The following is a 15,969-nucleotide window of genomic DNA, read 5'->3' as shown; positions in this document are numbered from 1 at the left end:
AACAATATATTTTTTGCATGGTCTACTTACAAAGATAATTTGCATGAGTCAGCCGTTTGACTTTGAGCATAGAACAAGTCTTCAGTGTAAGTGTAAGCTACAAAAGGTAATATATTGATTAAAGCAAGTGTTAAAAGCTTGGCTCGAGAGGCTCCAAACCTAACTCCATCAACAAAACCTTTAGGAGTTTTCAATCAAAATCTTTGCTCTTCATAAAGAATGACCATGGTAATGTTATCAATGTTCTAACTTATGTTGATAACATATTGCAGCTGGAAAAGCTCCTCGTTTGAAATGCAACATCTAATAGCTAAGATGCTTAGAATTCTTTGTTAATGATATGCATATCCTCAAGTTCTTTCTAGTAAAATAATTAACGTAAATCAAGGAATGCCTTTGATACAAAAACAGTATACTATTTATCTTCTAAAGCTGGCAAAGATAATAGGTTGTAAGCCTATTTGTATGCTAGCTACAACAAACTCTACATTATCCAAGTGTGATGGGATCCATTTGAAGATAGTGCATTATACAGAAGCTTAGTTGGAGGCCTTCAGTATGTATCACCTTACTTGACATAACATATGTCATCAATAGGTATGTGATTGCATGTAAAATCCTTCACAAGCACATTGGTGCTATGTCGAACATATTTATGATATTTAGAAGGAGCTATTCAGTATGGACTTACATTTACTAAGATCAATGCTTAAGGTGGTAGAAGAGCTACAACTAGTTATGTGCTTTCTTCGGAAGCAATCTAATCACCTAAATATACAACTATACCCTATTCAACCACTGAAGCTTAGCACAATATCTTGCTAAAGAAGCATCAAAAACAGTATTGCTCAAGTCCCTTTCGAGAGAACTTGGATTCAAGGAGGATCCGACATTGGTTCTAAAATTTGACAATCTTGGATTTAAATGTTTATCAGTGAATTCAAATTTTCATGTTGTGACATGCATGTTGAAGTTTGCTATTACTTTGTTAGAGAAAGAGTTGTCAATCAAGTGCTACTTGTAGAATATGTTGAAACTGATCTTCAAATTACAAAAATTTTTATTAAACCTCTACCTCGACCCAAATTCAGCTACTTCAAATTCAAACTGAATCTAAATGAGATTAGGTTATGGGGGAGTACTAGTGATGAAGATGATAATGGCTTTAAGGGGGTCCAATGGCGTGAAGAGCACATACAAACCTTATTGTAATGTTGCCAATTGTGTTAAAGGAAAGTGCATTGCTCCCAACAAAGGAAAGATGTATTGTTGATATCCACCCTTAAAGGGTTGCATTATACTGAATAAAATAAAAACATTAATGAATTCCTCCCTCCCATGAAAATATTAAGAGAAAAGTGTCACAACTGAACTACTATAACTATGTGCTTTATCTTCTTTATATGCTCTAAAAGTCAAAAAGAATTGCAATTATGTCCTTTTTTGAACGACAACATGAGAGAACTCTTGTTTTTAATAGTAAAAAAAAACAATTGATTCACCACATAGGCACCTATATAATCAATGTCATTAGAGTTAGACTTCCATCAACCAAATGCTTGCATTTTCCTACTCTTGTATCTCTCAGAGGCACAAGTACAATGCTTAACTCCCACCTTTTCAACAAAATTTATCCACAGCCTCATATTTCAATCCGCCACTACCATGGAAGGATTTGATTTCACCATCATTTTAAAGCTTTGGAAAATATCAAGAACTTCATGTTTGTGTTTAAGTGAAAGCAACCACATGTATTTTCGATAGGCATCGAGCGTCTGGATGCACATGCCACTCCTTGTGATCCAGCCTAGCCATCTTCTTTAATATCTACTTAATCTCATTACTAAAAACCTCAACATGTCTACCCATTTATGGGTGATACGTATATGGTGACAATTTATAGTGTCCAGAGTATTTGTTAAACAAAAAAGCAAATTGCAAGTGAAGGTATGCAAAGGCCCATCTGTAAAATCAAAGACAAGCTCCTTTATGAGAAGCTTGCGTAGAGGTTGAGAGATCTTGCTAAAATTGCAGCTAAACCATCATGACAACACGTCTCTTGATGGTGTTGGTGTTGTAATATTTTGTATCTACAGAAGTAGATGAAATTTTTTATTTTCTTTATAATGACAACATGACATGTCACGAATGTGTTGTTATATTAACTGAAGTCTTGTCAAATATATCTAAGAATTTGTGAAGTTTGATATATCCAATTCTAGAGTAAGATGTGATAGAATTTGTATCACGAAAGCATAGTCTCAATCGTTATCCTTGAATTGAATATAAGTGAAAATTCAATTAAAAATGTTTATTTGCTTCAACTTACTTGATTACAATGTGCCCATAATGCTTGATTGATATTTTGTGATACAAGCTTTTTGTTAAATTCATATGCTTTTCTAGTTGCATGATCTACGTGGGAAGTTCCTTTTCTTCATTTAATCTTCAAATATAACTGTTGAGTAATGTTGTTTAAAATTTTTTTCAGATAATATTATTATTGTATTTATATAAAACATATTTCCTTTCCTTCACTAACAAAGGTGTGCATAGACCCCCTCTTAGCGGGTGGAAAAAGGGGAAACAAAAACCGTTCATTCCAGCATTTGTTTGTTCTTAACAGTACTCACTCTCTCTCACTCTCTCTCTCTCTCTCTCTCTCACACACACATTAAGGTGTACGAAGCTGGTCACCATAGGTATCCCTTTCTTGTTGGCATTGAGAGTGGAATGGGCTCAAAGGTCTTGATGTGGTTTTAGTGGATGGGTGTCCCCCACCCCCACAACTCTCTCTCTCTCTCTCTCTCTTTTTCTTCCCTTAAAAAGCTTAACCTTCTTTATATTCAACTTTTTTCGCGCGCTGCAATGGGAAAGGCACCATTTTCCTTTTCTCTGAAAACAATGCAGCTAACCAACCTGGATTAGGAATGAGACGAAGATTTCACAAGATGCTTCTATCTTGGTTGTTTTCCTTCTCTTGCAAAAAGTCAAAGGGTAAGCTAATTCTTTGCCAATTGAGCCTTTTCACATCTATTTGGAAGGTTGTTACTCTTGGTGCTTTTCTGAATAGCTTTGAAGAGTCATACCATTATTTTAGATGAGAAAGCACACAAAACAAATTGGAAAAGGATGAGCAGATGTAAAATAAATAATTAATGTGGACACGAATAATAAATACCTGCTGAATTCAGATGGTTCAGAGAGAGAAAAAAAAATCCTTAAGGCATTTAGAGTTAAAGAGAGAAAGATGCATGATCTCTTTCCCATCATGTTCTCACTGCGATATGGATTGAAGAACTTCTGCGTGAAAATTAGCTTGTCCCCATCAAGCAATAGCCTCTTCCATTTATTCTTCTACTGCATAACAAGTATGTTATGCGACACTTGTTTGCTTAGTAAATATTTTTTCCGTTAATTTCTCTTGACATCTATTGATAGATATGATTTCTTAGTTTAAATCATTCAAGTGGCATTTGTTGACCACTGACTTTCATCTATGGACAGAAATCATGGATGAAAATCGTTAGATGAAATTTTGTGGATAAATATGTGGTATGTGTGTGATAGAGAAGGACAAACTTCTGTGGATAAAGATCCACTGTTTGGCGAAGTTGGACCTATGTCTACGGATGAAATTGATGACCATTAAAACGATGTTGCCAATGAACGTGTTGAGTGATAAAAAACATAGAAATAAAACAATCGATGGACTGTTAAGAAAAATTGTTCACCCATTTGAGGAAAGCCACTAAAATTCATCCACCAAACTCAGAAACTAACATTAAAAAAAAAATTAAAAAGAACAAAATTCATCCACCATGAATCAACTTGTACGTGTGCTGTTTTGAGATCATATTGGTACCCTTGGTCTAACAATAAAAAAATATATAATCATCAAACTACAAAACAATCAAATTACAATACACATACCATTTGAGAGAAGTAGATGGTACACATTCAACAATTTGGAGATGCCACTCATATGCAACTGAGCATGCACACATTCATCACAGAAGATGGAAATTTAAAATGTAAATTATAGACATATTCATAACAAAATTCAACATCAACTGCATGGTAAACTAACACAACAATGTAGCAAATTTTTAAAAATGTTACTCCAGATTTATGTATTAATAATCTTCACCACATAAAAGATGTCATGTTGCAACCGACCAATCGTCTTGTAGGTGGAAATAGGTAAGGATATTGAAGAAAACAAACATATTCATTTAACCACAACTGTGCTACTACCCAAAATATATGGACAGTAATAGATGGAAAAACTGCATTTGAAACTGAAAAACCATACTTATAGGAACATTAGAAGATAAAAGCACTGACTATGCATCGTGGGATGTATCAATGACTTCTCAAATCGTGCCCTTGAACACACCCCAAAATGATGTCTAGCAGAAATCTAAATTGCACCAAGAACTAATCAGTTGCATCAGTAGCATCCTCTTTCACTTGAGAGAGAGAGCATGTGAGGAGAAGACGATGCCCTAAACGGCTATTTTTTTATCTGAGGATAAATGTCGGACCTAAACAAGACCGACGTTTTTCCAGGGACAAACGTCGGCAGAAATGCACTGTAGAGCATGGACAAAAGCTCCGTGCATGATCAAACTGGGACATTGATCTGCATTCTACAGTAAGGTCCCTGTTCATGAAACGCATCCTCAATAATAGAGGTGTCACATTTGTAAGGCCTTGATGGATTAGTATCCCTCCTCACAAACTCTCTTGAGAGTCCTCAAACTTAACAGCGGTCATCTTGGCCTGACCGGAATCCATTGCACAGTCGATTCCTTGCGCTGTCTGTCTGAAACCTTCATTCTATTGGTCTAATAATATCAAATATTTACAGCGACTATTGGCGATCAGGTGATAGCAGAGCCTCCAGCTTGTCATTTAAATAGACGGTGGAGCCTTTAATATGGGCGGTCCCTTCACATGGGCATTTGTGTACGGGAAATAGTGGGCTCGTAGATCAGCTGGTTTTGACCAGTCTAATAAACGTAAATTAGAACCAAATATGCCTTGAGTTGATCAAGAGGCTCGATCAAAACTATCGTCCTGATTTTGTAAATTGAGTACCAGACATATGTTCAAAACTTCTAAGGTAGAACCTCTTCAAAAAATGGTTTTTTCTTAAACCTAGTTTTGTGAAACCATTTTTTTTTAATGAGTTTTCAAACCCTCGTTTTGGTGTTTGGGTGACATCGCAAAAAACAGGTTTTCATTTTGTAAAACCTGATTTTTGTTTGGATGACAAAAAAAATGGGTTTCGGAGCAGGGGTAGAAGGAAGGAGGGGCTGCCAGGGGCCTTGTCTTCCCCTCAGATTTTAAAAACTTTAAAAATTTATAGGTAAATTTGAAAAAAATTAGTTTAATATACATAAAAAATAAAAATTTATATTTTGGCTCCTATTAAAATTTTAAAACTATAGTTTGACATCTGCAAGCTCAACCTCTTTTTAAAAATACCTTTAGAAAATGTTGGTGAATGGTAATTGAAAAATAGTTAAACTAAAACTACAACAGATCCTTGTTTTTAAACATATTGCAGAAATCGACTTTTACCGAAACAACAAACAACCATGTTTGAAGCCTTTAAGCGGCTTTGGTGAGTATTAGCTCTTTGGCAGCAGGATACTGCTTCAACCATGCGCTAAAGGCACTTGTCTCCTGCTTCAACTGTGCGCTAAAGACAGCAAGCCGGAAAGATGCTCGAGTAAAGAATCCACAGCTGATCTTATGCATAAAAATGTTTTTCACTTAAGCATTTCATCAAACAAGTAATAAACAACATGGAATGTATTACACATAACTGATACCCATAGAAAAAATCCTCACGTTTAAATGCAATACACAGGCGAGAGAGAGAGAGAGCCGCATCTCTCTTTGATGGCATCCTACAGTCGTCTCCTTCATGCATGTTCGTCGCCTTTGTTAGCTTTAATTTCTTTATGAGGTAAACTTTGATGCAAAATGGAAGATAAACACAACAACTTTCCAGTTGCCCTTAAAAAAATTTCCCCTGTTCAACTGTTGATGAGGGAGAAATCGTTGCATTTCCACCCAAATAACAAAATGCAGAGGGTGAAAGTGATGAACTGACGCCCTTAGGTGCCTCCTTCTTCAGACAGCACCACAGATGCACTTTGCTAGAACAGTTTCAGAACATCACAAGCCATTGCTGTCAGTAGCTTGTGCACGTCAATGAAATCATCGAGCACTCAAACAACACCTCTATCAGCTGCCCATCATGCCCAAAATGGTGTTTGCAATGAAAAAAAAAGACCCCCCTCACAGTTTTTGCAAAACTCGAGTCCAAACCAAGTTTTCATAAAATCAGATTTTTCAAGAACACTGTTTTATGCACAGCACAGAAACGACGTTTTCAATAGTTTTGCCTTCAAAACGTCGCCTTGAGCATGCATCCAAACAAGGCGTAAATAGTAAACGAATCATCCATGAAGTCACTGGCTTAGAAACCCGACAAACTAATCCTTTCAGCAATTTATTCCTTATTTCCATTTCCAAATTTTTGTCGCTTGCCTGACAGCATAAAACTCCAACACTATATTCTCGCCTATGTCAGTTTTGGCTTCTGCAACCACTGTATTTGAATTAGCCGCGGAGGCAGGATTTTTTTTACCAAGGGTATTTGAATCATCGACCAAGGTCTGGCCTGGATGCTCCATGTAGCTGAACCTGAATGGAATTTTTGACCGGAGCTCTGCTACCGGCTGCTGGAAGTGGAAGTGGTGACTTAGGTTTATGTACCTCATTAGCCCGCCCAGCAGTGCTTGCCCCCAGGGACTCAGTTTTCTAAAGTTTGTAGCAGCGAATTCAAACTGCAGTTTTGTTGAGTTTTCTAAAGTTTGTTGCAGCGATATGTGATACTTAGGGTGTAGATGTAGAGATTGCAAATTGGTTATTCGAAAAAAAAACAAATAAAACAAGCCCAATTATTTATAGAATACCAATTGCGATTAATTCGGAAATTTCAATGGCAATTAAAAGAAACTTATATATAAAGAAGTTGGAGAAAAAATAATACATTCCCAGTTGTTTGAAAGAAAGACCAATTGCGAATAATTGAAAAAAAAATCAATGATAATTAAAGAAAATTATATATAAAGAAGTTGAAAGAACCCATTTGGGACACGCATATATATATCCATAAAAAAACATCAACAATCAAATTGGTGTGTGATTCAAATATGTTAACTATTGCAAAAAGGTCAAAAGAAATGGTTTTTTTTCAAGAGATAAGAATTGAAACCGATAATGAAGAGGAAGGGGGACGGGCAAGGGCCATCATCCCCTCTAGAGCGAGTTGCATCTGCTACCAATATAGGCCAAAAGAACAGAAATAGCATTTTAGTAATTATTAAAAAAGCAATGTCCTTTTCAATCCGTTCGCCTTTTTTTGTCTTCACAAAAATTATTGTTTTGTAATTAGCCAAATTAGCGCACAAAAAAATCATACAATACAATCCCTTCAAAGAAAAAAAAAACCGAATGTGTAATGACCAAAATACCTCTCATAAATTAAAAAAAAGTAAAGCTTTCAAAATGAAATTATAAAAAGTAAAAAGACTAAAAAGTGTACTTCATTATGAAAAAATCTAAAATACCCTCAATCCTCTTTTTATTTTTTTTTTAGGAGTGTATACAAATGCAAATTTTACTTCTAAATTGTAAAAATTTTAGTTTAGTCTATATAAAAAAATTTAAAATTTATATTTCAACACTAGCTAAAATTTTGAAATGATAGTTTAGGTATATGCAAGGAAACGTTGCAAAATTGGTGCGCACCAAAAGTACAAGCACCAGGCGCCGCCCATAATTGGTGTTATTTTTGTGCACCATTTCAAACTACAAAATTACTGACTTCGTGTTTGATCTCCACGCTCATAATTTTTCAATAATTAATTTTCATGGTGGTAATTTTTTTTTAAAAATCTTTTTCTTAAATAATACGAAGTTTTCAACTATGGAACAGGGAAAATAACCGATGCAACCTTATATTATTGAAGACTTTCAACCCAAGAACAGAACCCACATATAACTTTACAGCCAGCAGAATCTGGCAGTGGGCAGGAAATCTTCATAATTTTCATCAAGAATTATCAAATGTGAGAAACCAATAGAACTGGAAGTCTTTGTTCCCTTTTTCTGTATCAAGTTGACTAAAAAAGCAGTTTTCATTCAAATTTTTCAGGACTTAAGAACCATGGATTTAAGATTCGATCATTCAAATCTTTAAGTCCATCTTTATCTCAACATAAAAAAAGATAAAATAGAGATGATTTTTATGCAAGTCTGAGCTACGATCATTCGTTTAATAAACCACGGATTTTGCCTTTTGATCTTTTTGCCACATTAACGAAAACAGGAGACAGACGCATCAGATCCACAAATTTCATAAAAAAATGCGTTCGTTATCATGTAGCTCTGTCCTGAGACAAACGGTCACAGCCTCTTCTCCTCCCGCCAGCTCACGAAAAGGGAAATGCGGACCCGCAGGCATGGATAATAGACAATTATTATTTGCAACTGCCCTGTAAAGGTGTGAGGTAAAAATTATTCCCTTTTCTACTTTATTTTCCATCCCGAAAGAAGAGTCTCTCGGATATAAAATCAAAAAGAATTTAATTTTCCGGATTTCCGACCCTTGGATTTGACTACGAGATTCACCAATGTATGTGCTCTTGAGGGGCCGAACGGGTCGGGACAAAGGCATGTGAATATGGACTGTTGTCGTCTTCCCATCTTTTGTTCCAGGTGTCCACGCACAGTTCATTGTCCTCTTAATTGTATGATATATCCAATTTTACAATTTGAACCCAATCTAGATCCAGTTTTTATACATATATCTGAATCCGAATGCAAATTTTAAATTATGATACTTATTTAGAACTAAATTCGATCCAAATCTGATCGGATATTTCAGTTTGAATTTGATCGAATGATATTTCTTAAATTCAAGTCCCGTCTGATTTATTAATCAAATATTAAATTTGTATACTTTTCAGAAACTGGACATCGGTTCAAATAGAATTAGTATACTAACATCTATACAACCAAGATCCTACTACATCATCATAAACCTTGCCTTTTCAGATGCCATCGCTGAGAGACGGCCGCCGTGCCAAGCACATTAAAAGCGCGTAGATTTATTGACGGTATATTATATATTGGCCTCGGCATCCATTAACAACAGAGCACGGTGCGGACTCACCGCTATCAGCATCACTGAGACACTTGCTGACAGCCTTTCTCCCCAGTGTGGGAAAACCAAAAGAAACAAAGCTCCAGATGACCAGAACGCCTCCTCAGGCCGATTCCACAATGTTCGCGCTCCTCCTCCTTCTCTTCCTCCTCCTTCCCCCCTTCGCCCAGCCCGCTTCCAAACCTCTAACCCTCACTCTGACGCGCACCTCCAGTACTACCCCGGGCTCACCCGCGGACCCATGGACAAAGCTCTCCCTCCTCGCTTCCTCCTCCCTCGCCCGAGCCCACCGCTTGAAGCGCCGCCACCACCACCACCACCACCAAGCGGCTGAGCTCGGACCCGACGCGGCCGTCGATTCGACCGTATCGGTCTCGCCACACAGCTCCGGTGAGTACGCCCTCACCCTAAGCTTCGGCACTCCGCCACAGCCCCTCAACTTGAGTCTCGACACCAGCAGCAGTCTCGCGTGGTTCCCCTGCACCGAAAGATTCAGATGCCCAAATTGCCCCTCCTCATCCTCCGGAATCCCTTACTTCGTTCCGAAGTCGTCGTCCTCCGCTCGCTTCTTCGGCTGCACGGACCCCAAATGCCGGTGGATCCACCGCCGCGTGCCCTCGAACTGCTCCTCCGCCCCCGCCTCCTGCCCGCCCTTCTTCCTCATCTCCGGCGGTGGAATCAACGGCGGGGGGCTTCTTCTCTCCGAGACGCTCTCGTTGGCGGGGAAGCAAGTCGCGGGCTTCGCCGTCGGATGCTCCGTGTTCTCCGACCACCAGCCCATCGGCGTGGCCGCTTTCGGCCGCGGGCCACCCTCGCTACCGTACCAGCTCGGAGCGGGGTCCTTCTCCTACTGCCTCCCCTCCCACCGCCTCGATGACGCCCCCGGTGCCAAGGGCGCGCTCGTTCTCGGCGCCGATCCCCTCGCCGGAAACGGCCTTACCTTTACGCCGTTCGTGAAGAACCCAGCGGGCTCCGGTGCGTATTACTATCTCGGCCTGGACGCCATAACGGTGGGAGGGGTGGCTGTGAGAGTCACGCCATTAGGCCCCGGTGGCGACGGCGGCGCGATCGTCGACACGGGCACCAGCTTTACCGTAGTAGAGGCCGGCGTCCACGAGCAGCTGGTGGCGGAGTTCACTCGCCAGGTCCGGAACTATCGGCGTGCGACGTCCACGGAGGCGCGATCGAGTCTCAGGCCGTGCTTTGATGTGACAGGGCAGAAAACGGTGACCCTTCCGGAGATGGCGCTGAGGTTCGAGGGCGGCGCAATAATGAGACTGCCGCTGAAGAATTACTTCTCGTTCGTGGGCGAAACGGACGCCGTCTGCCTGACGGTGGTGGGCGGGGGCGGCGATGGGGGACCGGCGGTGGTACTGGGAAACTTTCAGCAGCAGGATTTGTACATGGTGTTTGACGCGGACAGGGAAAGATTGGGGTTCAGGCAGCAGACGTGCAATGCATAGAAACGGCGATTGCCTTTGGTAATTTACATTCTTGGGCGTCATTTGTTAAAGATGCAGAATGTGGTGGTGGAATTAGCGAATTTGGCTTCTTTCTTTCATGTACTTTTTTGGGCTAAGAATTGAAAGAAAAAACATATCTTTGATGAGTAACATCCCTATGTTTTGAAGGTCGGGAATTAGTATTATTTGAACATGCCGGTTGAGGTTACTCTCCCCAACGGCTAAAACGCCTTACGATCCCCATATTTGGGTGGGTCCGAATGGGACCGGAGCCACTGTCCCGGTCACTGTCTTTAAACTTTAATAAACAACTACAGCAAAGCGTGCCGGATTCACACTTGTACGGCCGACTCGTCCAATTCAATAGAAAATCGGTGAATTTTTCGAAGCTTTTGTATCGGTTATTGCATCAATTAATTGGGAAGAAGTCAATTTGATTCTCAACAGTTTATCATGCTTTTACGTATGGTTTTAAATGTTTAATCATCTGAGAATATATATATAGTCGATATTACCGTGTGCTAAGTAGTTGTCGAATATTTTAAACCTAAAATTTTATTGCTATATAAAAAGACCATAAATCAATGATAAGGTCTGCACTATAAACCATAGTGACTTTTTTGTAATACGTTTTTAAAATATAACCATATGATAATGTCTAGCACATGGTAGAACTCAAACGCTTAGGTCAGGGATAATAATTAAACGCTTTAATTTTGATGTTTAAAATGTTTTTTTGCAATCTAACTTTACTATAATTGATTTTAAGAATAAGTTGATACTTTAATATAATTTTTATAATAAGAAAAAACGAATATCTCTCATAACATGAATATTTGATAATAAAAAAAAACCACATTTTTTTATAATAGCCACTTGAATCAAAAACATGTTTTATATTAAAATATTAAGATGTTAATATTTATTTAAAATATTTTTTTAGCAAAAAAATAACGGGTCTGTATTTGTTCTTGACTTAAGTGTTTGGTATATATATATATATATTGGACAGCTTGGATAGCATAACACATTTCTTGTTTGTACGGGTCCTGAAAATACAAATTAGATGTGCATTAAGATCGAAATGTATATCAATTTGGATGAGTATCCAAGGAAACCAACTTGGGTCCCGCCTTCCTTCTCATCATGGGCACCAGAAAACGACGGTGGTGCAAACGCACCTTCTCTGTCATGTCTCCAATCCACTCAAACACTTTGCTAAAGAAGGTCACGCTCGAATCTCGATGGACCACGAAAGTCCTGGATTTGGATCGTCTCCTCAATCGAAATTTGACCCGATCCCATTTCAGCCCATGGCTGAGCAGGGGGGCAGCTCAACTGCAGACAGATGCCCTGGATTTGGATCGTCTCCTCAATCGAATCTTGACCCGATCCCATTTCAGCGCAGCTCAACTGCAGATAGATGTAGCAGCTGCAGAAGCATGTTTTCCCAAGGATGACCAAACTCCAAAGTTCCTGCCTAAGCAAACAAGTTGTGGACAATATGTCCAGCATTTATTATCTGGCTTAAGGACAATATGTCCACGCATCTCTCTCTCCCTCCTAGCCCCACTCATGCAATGAATTTGTGTTGGAACTGCATAGCAATAGAAACAAGCATTAAGATCCAAATGTACCAATGTATAAATTTTTAAGGAGCACCAATGTATAAATTTAAAAAAAAAAAAACCTTCAAATTTCAATATGGATTTGGAACTTTCTGTGGGTCTGTGAGTGCCCGCACTAACCCAACCACAGGTGCTCTAAAACCAAAAGGCTGCTGACTTTACTTATTTGCAGCCTTTCTTGCAATGCTCCGCATTGAATATAAATATACACTACCTATTGGCGGCAAAAGTAGTTGATTCTTCATCATACAATACAAGCGAAGCTGGTTATATATGTTGTACTGGTACAGGAAATTTTTGGTGTGCCAATATCATTAATGGCAAAAAAATACCCTCAATTAATAGAAAAAACAAAAACTCTTTCTAAGGACAAATAAGATAATCAAAAAAGTGAAAAGATTAAAAAAAACATTTCTTTTTAAATAAATACCAACCAATCTGCATCCCATTAAGCAATAGTGTCAAGAAGCTTATTCTTTCTAGAAGTTTTGCATTTCTTATGCCCTTAAAATATCTTGACATTCTATGAGCAGTTTCGACATGGATGGACCGAGAATTGCCCTATGAATTGACTCACCAAGTTGGCCAATATTTTGTCTAGCGACAACAGATAGCTATCATTTTTTTATAAATCATTAGATTCAATTTTTTGATATGGCAACGAATACATAGATATAATTCCATCTATCGTTGATTTCTTGGTAGCATGCATTGTCATCATTTACAAACTGATGAGAGATTATGATCACAAATTCAGCTTAATGATGCATATAACAGGTCAATATGCATATGTTTGGTATGCCATTCCACAATGTATGTATGTATGTATGTATGTATGTATGTATGTAGGCATGGTATATGATAATCTGAGCATATAAAATTATAGAATACCATGACATTGGGAAGACAAGAACTAAGCTAAAAAAATGTGGGAAGAAATCAAAGAAGGCCAAGGAGATGAAATTGATGACTTGGATATCTTGATCATGTTCCAGTTTTGCCAATTAATTATATCTTGCAGTAAATTTCGAGCAATGATTGCCGTGCTTCGGTCACGCTTCGGTCTGAACAGTTATCACAGCGTTTACTTGGATCAAGTCTCAGGGTCTCAAGGGTTGTTAATTTGATCAATAGAACAATAATGAGTTTATCACAAAATTGGTTCAAATTTATAAAACACTGGACATGAATCTGCTTCAATTTTCAAGCCAAATTCATGAAACTGCATCTTACAGTTCTATTAACCAAACGACCCCTTATGCTATCAGCCATGTATCCAAAACATATGTGGATGAGTCTAAAACCCGTAATCGTTATGAACATAAGTTTTGGTTTTTAAAATAGTCCGATCCATATCCATATTCTAAATCAAGGCTTTTTTCTGTCCTATTGGCTGCATCTGGGTCTGATTTATGTGTTCTTCAGTCGATAAAAGATAACTAGGTTCGGACCCTTACCCACTCGTTGGCTCATTTTTGTAAGTGGGGATGTGATTTGGTCGGCTATATATATATTATCAACTTGACCCATTCCCTGGCTTAAAAACATTTTATTTTCTTGTTAAATATTTTATAATATTTGTTAATTAATTTAAAATAAAATCACCATTTCAAATGTGCTTGAAAATATCACACAAGTGAAGACCTATTATGTAAATATAAGAAAAAAAATTACCTTCACGATAATCAGTTAAAACTTGGAAACGGCCTCTTCTTGCTTCTTCCATATGTATATATATACATATATATTCATTTAATGCCTTTGATACTCTCGTACAACTCACCACTCTCCGGTTGCTGATACACCAAGACTGCTGCCACAGAAGCAAGAAAGAGGCGGTTGCTGATACACCAAGGCTGCCGCAGAAGCAAGAAAGAAGAGGAGGAGGAGCAGAAGAAGACGAAGGAATGGAGATGGAGGGAGCTATGGCTGAAGAGTGCTGCAGTCCGCAGATTGCACCACCAAGCAGAGGCTACGTGACCAACAAGACCCTCATTGACGGTGGGTATCTGTCGTTCGTGTGTGGACTGGTGGTGCTGGCTAAAGCGGGAAGTTTCCCGATAAGAATAACTGCAGTCCCGCATGCTACATCATCTTCTCCGTTGGTGCCTCCGTCCTCATCATCACAGGCATTCTTACCATTTTACTCCACTCCATCTATTGTCTAAATAGAGTGGCGCCCCTTTCAGACCCCAACCAGCAGCCATAGCGACAGCAACAGCAGCAGTGGTAGGAGCCTGTGCTGCATCAAGAATCCATAAGCGGCCATCATCATCAGCATTCACTTGCAGGCCGATATGTTAGTGCCATCTTTTTCACTTGTTCGATTTCTTGTTTTTCTTTTTTCTTGGCATTCTTTCCTTTCCTTGCAGCATGTAGATGAAGTTTCTTTCTTAAGCTACTAATGTAGCACAACTAAAGCGAGCCAAGAAGCCCAATCTTGTGCACTACCGTGTTTGTATGTTTTTCTTTTTTGTCATCCAGTGATGAAGATGGAGATGAGTGTTTAGCTTTAAGCATGCACAATCGACACTTTTTTGTCATCCAGTGATGAAGATGGAGATGAGTGTTTAGTTTTAAGCATGCACAATCGACACCAGAGATACGAAAATTTTAGTAGTACTCTTGCCCAATTTTCTGTTGTCGCCAGTTTTAATGTGGATGCCGTACTATCTCCTTCACTCTCTCCCTCTCTTTCTCTCTCTATACATATATATGACAATATGCAAATGCACCTTGTCGAACAGTTAATTGGCTTTTGACAGTCTGTAGGTTGAAGAAATTCCAGATCCAAATGCTACGCTGCTTTTTTTACACTTTTGTTCTTTTCCATATTTTGAGGGGCAAATAATAAGCGATGAATTGAATCTCTTTGCTTTCTTAAAAGTGGGGAAACATGAAATGTTTCTTTCATCATGGAGAAGGAAGTGAGACTGAAAGTAAAGTCGATGCCTTAGACGATGATTGAAAGATGCTTCTCTCATATTCGAATATGAGGTACAAATTCTTTCATTAGTTTTTTGAATGGTGAAGACGAGCCCTTCCCTCAAACTATTTCATTCGCAACTTGCATTAGCTTCTTCTTTTAATGCATCAAAAGCTTTCCTCTCCTGATCAGTTTGAGAGCAAGAGGTTCACATAATTGTTAATGTAGTTGTGGACCAGGTTTGTTGGATCTGGTAAAGGTTGGGATAGCCTTTTGCTGGACCGCTTGGTTCAAACCTTGGGACATTTGGTGGTTTGGAATTTTGATTCAACAACTAAAATTCCGCAATCCTAATTCGTCCTCAAACTGGGATTTTAATTCCTGAAACAAAATACTTTGTTTGTTTAATAATTCTAATTTCCTAAAAAGCGAGTATTTTTTATTCTAAGATTTCATTGCCATTACCAAACTACCCCTAAGTATGAACATCTTTGATTGCATGTAACTTTTTTTTTCCCCATTTAAATTAATGACATCAAGGAGCCACTAACAATGTGGGCATTTGTCCAACATATGTTAGTTATTTTCATATTGGTAGTTTCCAACAATCCATTTGATGGGATGTGATTTCTTGTGTATCTAGGTTATCTAAATATGATTCGCTTGCATTCTTAAATTTCATGAAAGTCTCACCACACGATA

The 15,969-nt window shown here is 38.5% G+C and overlaps 1 protein-coding gene across 1 annotated transcript; it reads left to right on the top strand.

Annotated features, from left to right (window-relative positions):
* The first annotated feature begins 9,158 nt into the window (after positions 1-9,158).
* On the top strand, positions 9,159-10,863 carry LOC116266739 (probable aspartyl protease At4g16563). The gene has a single exon (XM_031648052.2). The coding sequence runs from the start codon at positions 9,337-9,339 to the stop codon at positions 10,711-10,713; it is 1,377 nt and encodes a 458-aa protein (XP_031503912.1). The 5' UTR covers positions 9,159-9,336; the 3' UTR covers positions 10,714-10,863.
* Positions 10,864-15,969: the final 5,106 nt, after the last annotated feature.

This window comes from Nymphaea colorata, chromosome 13 (genome assembly GCF_008831285.2).
Source record: "Nymphaea colorata isolate Beijing-Zhang1983 chromosome 13, ASM883128v2, whole genome shotgun sequence".
In the NCBI taxonomy this organism is placed as follows: Eukaryota; Viridiplantae; Streptophyta; class Magnoliopsida; order Nymphaeales; family Nymphaeaceae; genus Nymphaea; species Nymphaea colorata.
Note: the sequence above shows the minus strand (reverse complement) of the source record. Positions and strands in the feature narration are given on the sequence as shown.

What these genes read in the sequence shown, in the direction of transcription:
- LOC116266739 (XM_031648052.2), top strand. Translation starts at nt 9,337, where the DNA reads ATGACCAGAACGCCTCCTCAGGCCGATTCCACAATGTTCGCGCTCCTC.